Source organism: Pelodiscus sinensis, chromosome 11 (assembly GCF_052426305.1).
Source record: "Pelodiscus sinensis isolate ZL-2025 chromosome 11, ASM5242630v1, whole genome shotgun sequence".
In the NCBI taxonomy this organism is placed as follows: domain Eukaryota; kingdom Metazoa; phylum Chordata; order Testudines; family Trionychidae; genus Pelodiscus; species Pelodiscus sinensis.
In genome coordinates, this window is record NC_143062.1 from 35,911,882 (window position 1) to 35,929,717 (window position 17,836).

At 42.8% G+C, this 17,836-nt stretch overlaps 1 protein-coding gene across 2 annotated transcripts in view; it reads right to left on the minus strand.

The window, feature by feature from the left end:
- Positions 1–6,672: 6,672 nt before the first annotated feature.
- ITPR1 (inositol 1,4,5-trisphosphate receptor type 1) overlaps positions 6,673–17,836 on the minus strand; it is a 267,345-nt gene continuing 256,181 nt past the window's right edge. The window contains exon 60 of one of the 2 annotated variants that reach the window (XM_089781233.1): positions 6,673–8,053. In XM_089781233.1, coding sequence (XP_089637359.1) covers positions 7,976–8,053 — 78 coding nt within the window. In that variant the 3' untranslated portion in view covers positions 6,673–7,975. The remainder of the gene's footprint in view (positions 8,054–17,836) is intronic. The other variant, XM_089781234.1, reaches the window with a different exon arrangement.

Consider the following 17,836-nt stretch of genomic DNA (forward strand, 5'->3'; position numbering starts at 1 on the left):
ATTACTCTGTTTCTACAAGGAGATGATCTTTGATACTAGGTGCTATCTAGTCTAGCAGTCAAATGAGTAATGAAATTCAATGGCTGGAAAGTGGTTAGAAAAATTCAAATGGGAAATGAGATGTACATTTTTAACAGTGAGATCGATTAGCTACTGAAATGGGACAAAGTAGCATGGTAAGTTCTCACCATAAGGAACCATTAAATCAAGATTTGATATCTTTCTGAAAGACATGGGATAGTTCAATTACAGGTAATGAGGGTTGATGTGGAAATCATTGGGTAGCAGTCTATGGCTTGTATTATGCAGAAAGTTAGTCTAGATGATCAGGCAAGTGCCTTAAAATTTATGAAATGCATGTCGATGAAGTCTGTATGAACCCTCAATAATGTCTAAATAAAGCAACTGCATGAACTTATGTCAGCCACAATAGAATCCCAAGAGATATCATTTTCTGCAGTATGATTTATAAGTACATTGTTAGTTCTGTCATTCATCGTATACATAACGTTTTCTATAGAGATAATGAATTATATTTCAGCAAGTCTCATCTAAAGACCAGGATGTCAAAATATATGTCAATATATATAAACACAAAGGTTAATGAAACTCACATCTATTCTATTTCCATTGCATTAAGCTATAGACACTATACTTTTGGGATTTTTAAAAATAATACATAGGATATTAGGATAGTTAACATCTGTTGTCCCATATATCTATTCATATAGCACCACAGGTGGAAAAGGTAGGAAAACAAAATTTTTGCATCAAGGATCTAACAGTCAAAGGGCTTGGATTTTGCACCCTTTCCTTAGCAGAGAGTAGCACTTACTCATACAAGTGGTCCCATTGCCAGTGAGGAACAGTGGAGAATCAATCCATTAGTGAAATAGAGGCTCTAAACACTTTTTCCCTAAACAGGGGAAAAAAATAGACCAGGTGCTTGAGTGGGAGCAGATAGCATCACATTCATAATGGGTGATAGAACGCTAAAGAGGTAGGAGTGAATTTTAAGGAGGGATCTGACAGATGATGCCTGTTCAAGTGTAAAAGCTGGTTCGAGCAAAGTTCTGGTGTTCTTATGTGGCTTTAGGGGGTTGGGGGGAAAGGAGGAAGAGCACAGGCTGGAGTGGAGATTTTACCAGCTGTCAGTGAGTTTCTGCATATACAGTAACTACATTCTGGGATTGTGACTGCATTTAAATTGCTTAAGACGTCCTTTGATTTAGCATAATTATTCAAGTGGTTTTAGTTCCCCCCTTCCCTAGTGTGATGTAATTTCACTTCAAGCATCAGTGTGTAGTCATACTTAGATAGTACACAGTAGAGAGCTACAAGTACCCATAAGATCATTTTAAAAGTAGGATAAATTAATGCAACTATTATGTATAGTATTCCTTATACATGTATCAGAGTTTAATACATTTACAATTAAGAATGCTGCTCATGGAATTTGATTGCAGTTTGTGTCACTTCCATACTTGACTTTCCTTTTTAAGTTCATTTTGCTGATAGTTATAAAAGCATCTGAAAGAAAGGGGATTTATACTCCCAGGTGCTGACATGAGTCCTCTATATAGTGACAGGGTTATGTGGCTAATGTTGTAGACTACTGTTGGAAAGATTTGTCACTATAGATTTTGCTTGTCATATGCAGAGATGACATGCAGATCTCCCTTTTGAAAGATCGATAGTCATTCTGAGATCCATCCACCCACAAAAACCACAAACATGCTGCTTTACTCAAATCTTTACTTTAACCACTACTTTGTGATGCAAAACTGGTGGAGTTTTTGGTACTTTTTGTTTAAAATGAAATGTTAGTAGGGGTTTTCCAGCATCTTTGCTGGTTGCTAAAAACAAATCAGCTATGGTATGGGACAAGAACACAGTTCAGTTTACTTTTGGACATGGTTTGTCATTTATTGAATTACAATACTGAGTCTGAAGAAAGCTGGATGAAGTAGTTAAAAATGTTAGACACAGATCTCTTATCTCCCTGTAAGATTTACCACTTATTTCACCAATAAAAATGTCAGCTTCACAATTGTGCAGTATTTGAAAGATTTCTACTTTAACCAATTCATGATAGGATGATTATGTATGTCATTTTTTGAAAAGAGTAAGTTATTCCATTAGTAAATATACAATGTCAGATATAAGATTAGACAGTTAAGCACTTAAGTCAGAAAATATACAAGTTAAGGTGTGTACACTACAGATCAAAAGCTTAATTTTAAAAAATAAGTAGTGTTAGTCAAAATGTATGTATTGTAGTGTTTTAGCTACTTTTAATGACAATTTTAGACATCTGTGCATTAGTTTTTATGTACTATTTTAGGCATGTTGCAAGTATCTTCAAAAATTAAAGAATGCTGAGTAGGATCACTGAACAAAAAACACAAGGCAGTGTCTTCAGATGCTTATCTTTTAACGTAAAAAACGTAAAAATATAAGTACAGGCAGTCCCCGAGTTACGCGGATCCGACTTATGTCGGATCCGCACTTACGAACGGGGCTCTCTCGCCCCGGAGCTCGCAGGCAGCGGGACCGCCCAGAGCGCAGCGGTCCCGCCACCTCGACCTCCGGGGCGAGAAAAGCTGCTCTGGGTGCCCCTGGTCTGCTGGGGACCGTCTCCAGCAGACCGGGGACACCTGGAGCAAAGGCGGGGAGGCGGAGGGGTCTCGTGCCTCTGAGGCTTTGCTCTGACAAAGCTTCAGAGGCGCGGCACCCTGCCGCTACTGCGGCTTTGCTCCCGGTGCCCCATGTCTGCTGGGGACCGTCTCCAGCAGACCAGGGGCACCGGGAGCAAAGCCGCAGCAGCGGTGGGGTGCCACGCCTCTGAGGCTTTGCCAGAGCAAAGCCTCAGAGGCGCGGCACCCCGCTGCCGCTGCGGCTTTGCTCCCGTGTCCCTGGTCTGCTGGGGGAGGGGAGGCACAGCTAGTGCGCCCCCTCCCAAGCAGACCAGGCTTTTGTTGTGGACCCTGGGGCAGAGCAGCTGGAGCGCTGCCGGTTGGTCCCGCAGCGCCGCTCTGGGCACTACTGGACCAACCCAGCAGCACCCCAGCTGCTCAGGCATCCCCAAGTCAGCCGCTGCTGAAACCGACCAGCGCTGACTACAGGAAGCCCGAGGCAGAGTTGCTCTGCCCCAGGCTTCCTGGAATCAGCCGCTGATCAGTTTCAGCAGCAGCTGACTTGGGGATGCTTGGGGTTCTTAAGTTGAATCTGTATGTAAGTCAGAACTGGCGGTCAGTTTCAGCAGCGGCTGAATCTGGACGCCAGTTCAGACTTACATACAGATTCAACTTAAGAACAAACCCACAGTCCCTATCTTGTACATAACCCTGGGACTGCCTGTATTCCAAATAAGTTTCTCTTGTTCAAAAATACAATAGGCAATTTAAAAAAAACCCCGATTAAGTATGTGTGTAGGAGCATTTCCCAGTCTTGGAGACAAGTTGAGTTGTTATGTGGCACTATATTATGACTTGACTGACAAAGTATCAATCAAGACTCCATTATATAAGAAGGTATCCATCATACAAGTTCTATTGAGAATCCCTGCAGTGAGTACACAGACCGTAATCCAAGTTTTTGTCCTGTTCTGTACTAATTTGCTGTAAAATGATAAGTCTAGACTGCCATAGCAATCCTAGGACTATTGCATTGCCACTATATTTTTCTAAACATTTTTGCATTGCCTTGATTAGCATCTGCTTCACTAGTGAAGGAATTTTTCAGCTAGCACTTTGGCTATTGATGCACAGTGAAAAATAAGTGGAGATAGTTCCCTCTAACTTTCCATTATTAGTAAAACTAGTAAATTTTAGTGTCCTTCTGAAGAGGAACAAAGTTATTTTAAGAAAAACAATTCCATCTGCAACTTTAAAAGAAGTGCATCTCATTTAAAAAAATCCTATGAGTTGGAGAAATATGGTGTGCATAAAAGACTGGGAGGCAGATGATAGTTCAAAAATTAGGAATTCTCAGGTTAACACCCCTCTTCAAGTCACATACTTTTCAGCTATAGGAAGTGAGGTTGAGAGATCAATACTTGCTTCTCTCGCAGGGTAGGTTATACCTTCATGTTTTTCCCCCTCTAAATTGTTCACACCCAACCAAAATGACACTCTTGTAAACTAGTTAAATTGTTTCCCCTAAAAATTGAATAGGGAAAAGTTTGTTTTTTATTTGTTTGAAAAATAGTTGGAGGTCCCTAGAAAGCGTGGCGTTCATGTCCTAAATAAATATAAAAATGATACAAGTATTTAACATTTTAAAGCACCATCCCTTTCTTCCCTCCCCAATTACCTATCAGTCAGTGAAATGGAAACTAAGTTGTATGGCTCACTTCTTATTGAGGAGAAACATTGGGCTTGTTCTCATACGCATCAAGAAGAAAGACCTAGTTGCTGTCCTTTTTTTCTGTACGCACTTTAGAGCTGTGGTTTGGCAGGAATAGTTTTGTTCCTGGAAGTTGCCTTTTGCTGTTAAGTTATTCCCCTGAGTTAATAAATTACACACCACTCCCTGGGTTTTCCCTATCAATGCTGGGCGCTCGACGCAGCCCAGCACTGTTACTTCTCCCTGCCTCACACAGGGGAGTGGCCGCTTAAGCTGTCGGGGGGCAGAGCTAGGATTGTTAACTTTCCTGGACTGGATGCCATTTGCATCAGTAGTGTTCAGTTCATCCCATCTGGGAGAATTGGCAACCATGGATCATGGCAAGGAGGGAGGCTCACCTGCAGCCTCAGAGGAGCAGGTGGATGACAGTGAGCAGTGCAAGCATGAGCTGGAGGAGCAGAGGGCTGTTACACAGCTGGCCTGACAGAAGTGGCACTTTGAAGCAGAAACCACCACTTCTCTCTAGCCCACAAGCTGCACAGCTGACCCCCAGAGTCCTACAGCCCATGTACGTATCACTCACCACCACCTCGTGGGTGGGAGGGTGTGTGTGTGTGTGGGAGGGGGGCAGGACTTCCGGAGACCATACAATTTGGTGCCCCATGCAGCTGCATGTGTTTTGTATGGGGAGGGTCAGCAGGGCCAATTCCATACCTTTTCCTGGGTTTTTATATACAGGATATTGGTTTATTTCAGATCTCTCTTGAGGTTTCCCATATGGTTAGAAAAAAAATATACTGAACTAGACAGCAAGAGTCTCATACATCATCTAATGTACAACAGTATAGGAGTCTTGAAGTTGTCATTCACCCTCTTAGATCCCAACACCAGATGTCCTTGTTTCAGCACCACAGAAGTCAATGGGAGTTTTGCCATTGACTTCAAGGAGGGGACCTTTTCCCTGCTCCCCTTGGTTGGGGGGGGGGGGGGAGGAGGAGAAGAGAAGCCTGAGAATACAGAAAACAAGCCCCAAACCCATTCAGAGAGAAGAGTGAAAGAATCCAATTATTCACGGATTCAGGAAGATGACAACTATTACTGGATGTAATATCCACTGTGACTAGAGCAACAAATACAGATTTGAACTCTAATCTGGACTCTGGTCCAGCAGGAGCATGGATGTTCCTGGACCAGGGAATCCCAGTGCTTGGGAGTTGGGTGGCAGAGCCCTGCCAGAACCAGGAACCCAGCTGGGAATCCTGATTGGCCAGTGGCATGGGAGTCAGCAGTCAGGAGTTTACCAAGAACCGTGGCAGTGGGGCTGGTAGTCTTACCGGGCCAGGAATCTGGCTATGCTAGCAGCAGGGGGGCCAGAGGCAAGGTCAGATGGGAGCACAGCCAGGCCAGTGGCAAGAGAGCCTGGCAGCTGAGGGAGAGTCTGAAGGCCAGAAGCTATGGGCCTGCCGTTAACCTCCCCTGATCCTGAACCAGTCAGGTCCCAATGGTGCTGGACCAGGGAGCCCCCAATCTGTACCAAAAGATTTGGAACATGCAAAGTGCCCATTGGTATAACAATATTAATAGTAATATAACAACATTAATTTTTTTGAAGGGGGGGGATCATGAAGGGCAGAAAGTAAAATGCTGCTGCTGATATACTCGAGAGAAAAAAATGCAAGTAATAAAATTACCATAAAAAGCCTCTTTTACAGTTATATTAATCAGGATCTCCCCTCTCTCCCAGTTCACTGCAAATTATCTGATATTTCATTGTGACACAGAGCAGTTGTTCCTACCCTTTGCACACTACTGTATCTGTGTACCAGATTATGAACGTAGTAATTGTATCACAGCTAGTTCCTGCTGCCTCCCAGTCGAGCATGTGTACTCTGAGCTGTAGTGATCGCTCGAGAGCACAGTGCATAGACTTGAAATGTCTTTTAAGCTCTGTTGAATGTTTGAACTTGCACTATTAAGAGGGCAGTGGGAGAACAGTTGCTGGGACGTATGTCAGAAACTTATCAGAGCAAGAATAGGAGGCTTTAAGATATCAATCATAAAGACTTGAGGATATCGGTGTTCGGTGAAAACCATCCCTAGAAAGAGTTACGGGACTTTCTTTGTAGCTTCCACCATCAAAGGCCAATTATTAGCTTGTAGTAAAAGCCCACAATGGCTCATTTCAGCATTCTAAGGAAATGATTCTTACCTTTTAAAGTATTCTAATTACTCAGTGATGTGGTTTCCCTGTACAGGAAGGCTATCCTAATAAAAAGGAACATGAATTAGAAAGCAAGTAAAACTAATAATTCCCTGGGAGGGAAACAAACCACCAGCACAAGGTCAACTGCACAATATTATTCTGCATCATTTATTTAAATACTTCTATTTATGCATTTACAAACTTTTGTAGCTCCTTCCATAACTCTGCTGTTTTTGTAGACACTATTGCAGAAGAATTTTAGCTATTGTAAAATGAGGTACATGTACAAAACTAGGCAACAATTATTTGGAAAAAAAAGGTTCATTTTGTAGTTTTTACACAGGAACAAAAGTGACCAAATGGAGGGAAAACACTCAACCCCAAACCAGTGGCTCTTTCACAAGTACTATATATGTCAGTGCTCAACTACAAGTCCTAATGGGATAGTTCATATTTCAATGGTGCAATGCATATTTGTTAAAACTCCTGGCTGGGGATGTACACGTCTAACAAACAGACAAAAAGAAAAGGCTATGTGAGGAATGTTCAATCCAGAAACCATCATTTATGGATTCTAAATAATATGGCACAAGACTCTTAAGAAATTACACTAATTCACCAGCAGTGTATTTTCATTCCAAACTTAAGTTTGCATAAAAAGTTCCCTTTAAGAAATTTGTTGAAGTCTTCAAAAAATTCATGTGTAAGCATCTTCTTTGGCCTTCTTGAATTTAAAGAAATAACCACTTGAAACTCACCTCAACCTGGAGGCTTCCAAAGGGTATTTAAAAATCATAATTTTTTTTTTAATTTATACCAATTTAACAGCTCAGTTTCCCAATGTTATCCCTGGGAGGAAGAGACAGCCACATATGGCATTTCACGATATTTACACACATGGTACAAAAATGCCCAGGGGTATGAAACTCATTGGGAATACAATTTGGCAGTACCCTCATTTACACCTGCAGTTTTAAACTATTTTTTACATTGTACTAACACATCAGATTCAGAGATGTGCACGCCCTTGAAGATGTTCAGGAGTTACCAGTATATGGTGATTGCATAATTAATATTGCACAATTGTATAAAAACATAAATACTAGCTATTCTAGTTTTTAAATACAAAATACAAGTCACATACTTTTTAGTAAATCAAGTGCAATTCAAGGGGTCTCTATGGTCCTTCTAATAAAAGGCAATTTTCATACTTTTGGCACAAGTGTAACCCCCATCACATGCCAACAAGATCTAATTACAATACATATCTTTATAGTAGCACTCATATACATACAGTATAAAAACAGGGTATTTACAAAAGGAACTCATCATACACAGAAGCAGCCTTAGTGGTTGAATCTGAACTCTTTGTTTAGCATTGTTCACGTTGTGAGAGGGATATGCGACCCTTTTGATTTATGCTGGTTACTGCGGGTTCACATTCACAGAGGGAGGATGTCCTAGGAGACCAATGCGCTGTTTCTGCTTCCTCTGTTCTGTCATCTGGAAAATTAAAAAGTTTTCTCATTAGACCGAGACACTTCCTGTACGTCAGCTCACAGAATCAACCATCAGTATATTTGTGGTTAGGGTTTACTCTGAAACCCACTTTCTACAAATAATGCAGTTCCGGCTGCTATGCCAAATATGAATAGATTTTTTTAAAAAGGCAATTGCATTCCCTTTTGTGAACCCAACAGGGATATCTGTGAACCTGCCCATGTGACTAATTATTCAGCTATGACAGATACTATTTTGCACAACAATATTCTATGAAGTGCCACCTTATGGGCATAAAATTAACCTACACAGTAACTTTCAAAAAACTTATGATAATAATTCTCTCTGTGGCCTATTTGGGGAAAGTAGGGATACTGTGTGTCAGAAGAAATCCATCTCAGTCTGGAAATAGCTAACAAAATAGCTAGAAATTCACTTCCAGACCCCAGCACTTGATACGAACATCCTTCCTCATTTGCCAAAAAGTCCAGATATGAAGCAATAATGCAAAGTAAGGCACAGAGGAGAAAAACTACATTTTTTTCCACAAAACATTTTCTGTAACCTCAGTCCCAGTATTCCAGATGCTTCCCAGTAATAATTTACATTCCTTGTGATACCACTACTATATCGGAGAGGGAACAAACAAGGTGTATGATCTGAAGAGTGTGACAATTGTAACAGAGAAGCAAGGTCATCTCCCTTCATTATTGTGATCCAGAGCACTGGAAAGCAGCGATCATCCATAGTTCTTTCCATTCAACGCCTCCCAATACCTTGTTAGAAAACTGACAAGGTCTGAGAGCCCGTGAAAAACACCACAGCAATTTCATCTGTAAGACTGGCATTTCTGTGGTCCCCATCATCCTTGTGTATTTCACGAACATTAATGAATTTATCCTCATGTCATCCCTGTGATGTGGGTAAATGTCTCTGTTTTAAGAGGAATGGAAGCAGAGATATAGAATGTGTTTACATTGCAATTAAAAATTGACAGCTTGCTGTGTCCGTTGACTTGGGCTCACAGGATTCGGGTTCAGATTGAACAGTACTGCAATTAACACCCTTAACCTGAGCTCTGCAAGTCCACATCAGCTAACGTGGGCCAGCCATGGATTTTTAATTACCATGTAGTCATACACATAGTGCCTGATTTTCACAGATACTGAGCACCCACAACTCCTGTTAAAATCAATGAGAGTAGAAGGCACTTAGCACTTCTGCATAGCAGGCCTGAAATGACTAACCCAAAGTCAGAGGAAGTCTTTGGCAGGGAGCGGAACTCAGGCTCCTCAACTCCAGTCTAACACCAAATTCTTCTTTTGGTAACAGGTGTTACCATGACAATAGCTGCAAATTCTAAGGCTCAGGGCAGGTTTGTACTACAGGGTGTCATCAACCTAAGGTACACAACTCCAGCAATGTGAATAGTGTAGCTGGAGTTGACGTACCTTAGGCAGAGTTGCTGCAAGGGGTGTGTGTGTGTGTGTGCAAGGGGTGTGTGTGTGTGTGTGTCAGTGTCAACTGGAGAAAATCTCCCATCAACTTAGTTTACACATCTCATTCTAGTGGCATACCATAGTCAATGAGGCAGGGATTGGCAGTAGATTTAGTTGGTTCAGTAAAGACCCTGGAAAATCAATTGCCCCAGTCCTGCATGTTAGGTAACTGGAGACCTGCCCTTACATCAACATTCTGAGACTCAGCCTTGTTACTTCACCTTTCACATGGCATTACTTGATCAACCCACAAAAGGGCCACAATCTTGTTCCATTTTTATTGTTTCGTCCTCTGGACTGAACATACTGAGACTTAATAGAAATAAATGGAACTGGTCTACCATGCGTCTGTGAAGGTACTTAGAGGGTTTTTTTTTTTTTTAATCAATACAGGCAGTCCCCGACTTACGCGGATCCGACTTATGTCGGATCCGCAGTTACAAACACGGACTGCGGGACCACGTGGTCCCGCCGCCCGTGTACTCCACGGCAAGAAAAGCTGCTCCATGTCTCCCTGGTCTGCAGACCAGGAAGACGTGGAGCAAAGGGGCGCGCCTGGGCTGCTCCGCTGCGCGAGCCCTCCCCCCCGCGGCTTTACAAAGCCGCGGGGGAAGCCGGCAGGGGGGCAGCCCAGGCGCGCTGCGGCTGCCCTGCTGCCGGCGTCCTCAGAGGCTTTGCTCCCTGTCTCCCTGGTCTGCTGGTCTCCAGCAGACTAGGGAGACTGGGAGCAAAGCCCGGAGGACCCGGGCGGCGGGACCGCGGTGCGTCTCGGTCCGCCGCCCGCGTCTTCGTGGTCTGCTGGGGGGGGGTGCAGCTAGTACGCTCCCCCCCCCCCCAGCAGACTAGGCTTTTCTCCGTCGCCTGTGGCAGAACAGCTGGGGCGCTGCCGGTTGGTCCCACAGCGCCCCTCTGGGCGCTACTGGACCAACCCGGCAGCATCCCAGCTGCTCTGCCCCAGGCGTCCTGATTCAGCTGCTGCTGGTCAGTTTCAGCAGCGGCTGAATCAGGACGCCTGGGGCAGAGCAGCTGGGGTGCTGCTGGGTTGGTCCAGTAGCGCCGAATCGGCGCTACTGGAGCAACCCAGCAGCACCCCAGGTGCTCTGCACCAGGCGTCCCCAAGTCAGCTGCTGCTGAAACTGACCAGCGCTGACTACAGGAAGCCTGAGGCAGAGTTGCTCTGCCCCGGGCTTCCTGGAATCAGCCGCTGATCAGTTTCAGCAGCAGCTGACTTGGGGACGCTTGGGGTTCTTAAGTTGATTCTGTATGTAAGTCGGAACTGGCGGTCAGTTTCAGCAGCGGCTGAATCTGGACGCCAGTTCCGACTTACATACAGATTCAACTTAAGAACAAACCTACAGTCCCTATCTTGTACGTAACCCGGGCACTGCCTGTATTCCTGCTCTGTTTCAGGAGTTACTTCAATAACGGTCTGCTATTCAATGCAAGTTGTAAGAAGCTAGTTTCTAAATATTCTACTAACAGTGTCCCATTTTTAAATTTTCAACCAAAAATTAGCATCAGCAACAGATTCAGTTTATATAAATTTTTTACTAAATGTTCAGCTGCAATATGCATTTCCACCATTTTTCATATCATACTATTTGTTAATGGCCCTTTTGGCTTGGAATTTATTTGAACATAACAGTGCTTTTCCATCATATCTATATTCATGAAAGGACCTAAGGTAACTAATCAGTGTAATCAGGGCCGGATTAAGGGGGTGGGGGCTAGTTGGGCAGCTGCCCGGGGTGCCAACCTATGGGGGGCACCTAATGGCAGCTGCAAGAGGCATCGCACGCCCGATTGCAGCTGTAAGGTGCGCAGCGTGCGGGGAAGCAGGGCCGCACGTGCGCTGTGTGCCCGGGGGCAGAGCCACACATGCGTTGCACACCCGCTGCTCGGGGTGCAAGAATGGCTCAAGCCGGCCCTGAGTGTAATGGCTCAGTTTTGAAACATTTCACTCCAACTGCTGATGCACATAACTTATAGGGAAAGTAAGTCAATGCCAGCATAACAGGTAGCCTGTTTGTATTTTCAGCCAGTGAATATGAGCAGATTTACATAAAATCTACACATTCAGAGACTGAATGAAGTCTTCCTTTCTAAGGGCAGGCATTGAATATTTAAGTTTGCCATGGGAAGGTGAATCAACCAGACTGGATTGTTGTGAACTTTGGAATGATTCTTTTGCTACTATGTTTCATTAGAGGACTGAAAAGCATTTTAAATACTATTTTAGACACTATTAATTAGTCCACTCATCTCTCTGATATACATTCTGTAAATATGTTCCTTTAACCACTGGGTGAAGGCCTCAATTTAACTTTCATGGAAAAACACTGATTTAAATGGAGCGGAATCAAGCTGTGTTTTTGTCAGTATCACATAAAAGAAGGGGAGCAGCACTAGGAATAGGACCAATGTCTTAGCTCAGTTTCCCTATTCTAACTCCTAGCTGTCCGACAGGTTGAACCTCCCTGCTCTGGCACTCTTCGGTCGTGATCTGTCCTGGATCAGGGAACTGGCTGGACCAGGGGAAGTCAGTGCTGTACCAGAGGCTCCGCTGTCCCCCAGTTCACTAGTCTGGCTATGCTTCTGGCCCTAGTCCACTGCCTGACCATGCTGGACACAGGACTGTTGACAAAAATAAGGAAGTCCAGATTACAGAGGTTCAATCAGTATTGCTATATGTTATTTGAAACTTGTGTTACTTTAAAAAATACAATTAACGACTTAATACTAGCAGAGAAAACCTATTTGTATTCATTAGTTCTTCTGGACAAATTGATATGCTTTCAGAGGGGAAGGCAGGGTTTTGAGTAGCAACTGGTTTCAAACAATTAGAGATAAAGGAGGCACACAAAATGGTAAAATGATGTAGAAAGGATAGCAGTTGAGAAAATAGCATGCTAAATTTTAGTACAAGTAGAGTTAAAAGGAAGACTGTTTTTCAAGGAAAGCATAAGCTGACTAAATGCAAGTTGAAAAACAAAATGAAACCTAGATGCAGAGTCACATGGTTCTAGTATGATGTTTGGGTGTCAAAGATCTCATGGATCAATTTTTTCCTCTCTCACTCTCTCTATATAAGAGGTTTTTCCTGCCACATGACAGAATGACGTCATCAGGGTTGGCAAGTGTAGTGAGCAGCAGGCGCAGCCCCCCTACTTGTCTTGGTCATTGCACTTAACTGGAGAGTGTCTCTCTTTTGTAACTTGTTGCTTTAATGCCTTCTGCAAGTGCTTTATGCTCCTTTACAATAATGAATTAAAAATGGTCCAATTTTCAATAGTTTCTGGTGCAACTTGATTTCAAAGTCACTTTCAAATGGGACACACAGAGTTTCAGTTTTCATGAGAGTTACAATCCCCAGAAACCTATAGGATCAGTCCAAGCACAAAGCAAATGAATGAAATATTTGCTCTTTATTTAATTCCGAATAATCCTTGCACTAGCCCCAATTGCTGGAGACAGTGTTCCTAATATTATGGAGAGATGTCCTGGTTTTGTCTCATAATTGGAGCATCCTGTAACTGAAGCAGGGTTCTCAGTGACAGTACTTAGGGAAATTCCTAAGAGCTATCTCATTAATGAAGCTGGTATCCTCCTCTGCCTTGGCAGTGAAGTAGCCATTGAAAAGCTAAATCTTTCATCCTCATTTTCACAAAGAGCAAAGGAAGGTTCTTAGTGCTTAGGCAGGGGAAAGTTGCTGCTTTTAGAAATAAATGAATGTGGGGTGTGATACAAGGCTTTAGCTGAAGTTGATGGAAAGAATCCATTGACTGCAGTGGATGTGAGTCAGACACTCTAACAGGAAGGCCTATATCACGTTTAATTGTTTCCAGGCAAAGTGGTGTATAGTAGCTACAAAATGAGTATATCAAGGCATACACAGATAAGAAAATTTGATTTGATTTGGGGGGGAAACATTATGGAAAGCAGCAAAGTCCTAGAGCTCCAGATAAGGTAACTGCCGTTATAGAAGTGATCTATGAAGGCTACTGTAGTACCATAAGAACTGATGAAAAATTAAGCAACTGGTTCCAAGACTGTGGGGGCACGAAACCACCATCATGTATCATGTTCTCAGACTGGACATCAAATGCTAGCTGTGTTGGCGAGCTTGAGAGTGGATGATCTACAGTTAAATTTATAAACGTAGGCACATGACATTGTTCAACGGAGTTGAAATTATTTTTTTCAACTATACCTTGGACAACTATTGTAGTCAACAATAAATGCCCAGACAAAAGTGGTTACATCTTGGAAAAAATGTAGAAATGTATGTATACTTAGGAAGATTGATCAGAGCCAATGATTCTATCATGCATGAGGTTAAAAGGAGATGTGACTTAGCCACAAAATTATGATCTGAAAATATACATTTGGCACTAAGTGAAAATTTATAAGACTACTGTACTAGAAGTATTACTCTATGTGGAAGCAGCTGCATTAAATGAAAGTCATTAGAAAACTAGAAGCAGCAAGAGTGGAGAGCTCTTCAAAAGACTGCAGGTGTACAGTAAAATGATGTTAAGACAAATGAAGAAGTTAGGAGGGCTGGATGTGAAATCCAGGTATGGAATTGGTTACAATAGAAAAGGTCATGGTGGGGGATACTGCAGAAGACAAACAGATGGAAAGACACTAAAGAAAGTAAACCTTTCTTGGAAGTCAGTCTGCCCTATAGGCCAATAATCAATTATGTACGTAGGGATGTGACCAGGCTGGACTTCATAGAAGAATATGCTATGTACAGGAATGAATGGCACTACTCCCTGTGTCTGCCAAGAAGAAGGAGAGCAGAACAAAATGGAGTTCATGGCCTGGTGTCTTCTTCACCATCAGGGATGATCCAAAAAGGACAGGACTTCTCTCTCAGTTATGTACTTCCAAAAAGCCCTTAAACTTTGCTGATCTAGTGTGTAGCTATGACGGAGAAGGCAATATTAACCTAGGGGTAGTCAACTGTCTCCAGGACCATAAAAATTGATGACATATTAAGTAGCTAGTTCTAAGACAATGGGACATGGAACCACCATCACATACTATGTTCTTAAAATGGACATTAAGAAGATGTCTAGATTACAGCTCTCTTTCGAAAGAGGGATGTAAATTAGATATATTGAAATTGCAAATGAAGCCGGGATTTGAATTTGCATAATTGCATCATGGCAGATTTTCAAAAAATGCTATTTCGAAAGTGAAACCGTGGTCTAGATGCAGTTCTTTCGAAAAGAAAAGCCTTTTTCAAAAGATCCTGTAAACCTCATTTTTTGATGTTAGATGAGTTGGAGGGCTTCAGATTGAATGAACTAGAGGTACATTTGTAAACCTAAGCAGATGACATTGTTCAACACTTGAACTGATGATATTCTTCACTAACTTGGAAAACTGTTGTAGTCAACTTGGATTTACATTAAATGCCCAGGCAAAAGTGTGGTTACATCGTGGAAAAGTGTTGATAGAACAAGCAGTGTTGTATGTGTACCAGGGGAAAAAAAAACAAAAGGCAACAACAATAATAATATGATAAGTAAATAAAGTTTTCAAGGTCCATTCCAAAGCATCTGGATTTGGTGCAGAATCTACCTATTGACTACCTCTGGTAACCTACCTACCTGATTCTCAACAGAAAAGCAGAGCACATAGTGGAGATAAAAGGGCAACCAGCAGCTCAGTCATTACCCTCCTGTGAAGATCAACTACTTTATGCCTGTTTAGAATCTGGTGTGGGTCATCCTCCTTTCCAAGTGCTAAAGAATGATTCTGTATCAGCCGCTTGTAACTATTTAGTCTTTAATATGTTACTAGACTATTTGTTGTTAAGTTTTTTCCTGTTACAAACTTACTCGGCTATCCCTCTGAAGCTTATCTACTTGCTGTCTTTTTTTCTTCCTCCCCTGTAATTTATTTTCCTTCTCTCTCTCCCTCCCTCATTTATTCTTGGATCTGGACTTCCAACACTCCAGTCATCTGAAGAAGTGGGTTGTGCCCATGAAAGCTCATGATACCATCTACATGTTTTGTTAGCCTTTAAAGTGCTACTAGTCTATGTGTTGTTTTTTAAGTTTTTCCTGTTACAGACTAACTTGGGTACCCCTCTGATATTTTATCAATGTAAATTTACTAGCACGGAAAACACCCTCATAAGATTAGATTCCTTGACTGGGTTTTTCTACTCTGCCTGCACAGTGCACTACTTTGAAACTACAAAGCAAGCATATAATAAAGTAGTTCAATTAAAGACCAGTAACATTTTAATTCATTTCATACTCCGTGCTCAATTTCACATGCTTTTCCTGGCCAGCCTGCTGAGAAGATTATGTCTAATGCATTGTAAAATCTGCAGTTGTAACTAAGTGCAGTACAGGAAACTTGAACAACAGGAATTTAGCAGGTTAGAAAGACTGTATAAAAGCATGGTACTCTATAAAAGACACAAGTACCTCTAGTATGTTATAGATCTGTGCCAGCTAGGCAATACTGCTCTTAACTGAACTCTTTCCACCAAAGGATACCATGCTATTTCTAATATAGATTTGGTTTGGATTTTACGAGTTGCTGCCTGCAGCATGGTGCTCCTCATTTAATTCAAAGTGAAACTAATTCCAGTTTAAAATAGGAATTAGAATAATAGAGCCATCCCTACAAACTCAGTATCTCATCAGGGAGAAGAAACTCAGTGACAGCAACCAATCAGTTTAGTATTGGAAAAAGCTATCAACTATTTTACAGTTTAAAAAAAAAAATCAAAAGTTGAAGAGATAATGAGTCAAATTCAGTGACTACTTGTGGCCTGTACAATTTCATTAACTGCTCTAAAATTATAGGGGCTGCAAGATAGCAAAGATTTGTACCCAATTCACTCACATATAAACGGAATTAATTAAGGTATTGGTCTTCCAGTTCAGGTTATTTTTCAGAGCTATATAATTAGTGATGTGCCATATAAAATTTCAGACAAGCCACAGTTTCTCCTCTTTTAGCATCAGTTGGACACTCCAAGACCAAAATGGGAAAGGGCTTTGGTACCTTTAGCGGTCTGGGGGAGTCCAATCTCTGAACTGAACAGGGTCAAAAAGAACCTCTGCTAGCAGCTTCAGCTGTTAATAGTAAAGAGGCACTTCTGATACAACCATACAGATCTCAAGACAACAGCGGTTCCAGGTGGTATCCCCCCAAAACATGGATTTTTGCCATGTGGGCCAAGATCTGCTATTTCTAGGCCTACAAGAAGTGTAGCATAAAAAGGACGAGACTGAGTAGTTTTATTAAAAGGATTCTTTGAGGGTCTATGCCCATTTAAACGGGAAAATGGCAATAAAAAAATCAAGAACTGTGTTGCGTGGGATGCTCCTGTAGTTTCTTTTCACAGAGATGTTGCTGTTGAAAATCCAATAAAAACTACAGGGCAATATTCAGAAGTGCAGGGTAATTATCAGACTCCCTTTTTGAATGCCTGTGGTTAAATATTGGAGCTACCTTCTTTGTTGTCACACATGTATGTACGGGTTCTGTAGACACAAGTACCTCTAATATGTAACAAAAAGACCAGAGGTGGGCAAAGGGGCTTCTGCGGACCAGATCTCGCCCACCAAGTGGATGTATTCAGCCTGCAGATGCCCTGCCACTCCCCTATCCCCAGGCCAAATCGGGATCTGGGGGCAGGAGGAACATGTGAAGTCTCTTGCTCCCTGCCCCCGCCCCGCATGCGCCACCTGCCCCTTGTGGGGCAGGGGCAAGGGCAGGGAGCGAGAGACTTCATGTGCTCCTCCCACTCCCAGACTCTGATTGGCCTGAGGGTGGGTGAGTGTGCAAAATCTCCTCCTGTCCTACAAAGGGCACGTGGCACTTTGAGTAAAAGCGGCCCATGCTCCTTGCAGGGTGGGGGCAGGAAGCACATGAGGTCTCCTTCTGCCTTGCAAGGGATGTGCAGCGCTTTCACTCTAAGCACCACATGCCCCCATGTGCGCTCCTCCCTATCTGAGGCTGATTGGCCTGGGGTTAGGGGCAGCTTGTGAAGTCTCCTCCTGCCCTGCAAGGTGGTGGGTGCCTAGAGGAAACTGCCAGCTGTTCACTACAGCTGGCAGTTCTCTCTAGGTTGGGGGAGGGCGGGGGCAAAGACTTCATATGCTCCCCTATCCCCAGGCCAGTCAGAATCTGTGGGAGGGGGAGCACAGTGATGTCCTGGCTCCACCCCTTCAGCCAGCAGCCCCGTGGCCACTTAGAAAAAATGAGTGAAGTGCCTCTCCCACCCCATCTCAAATTATTAACCACCCCTGAA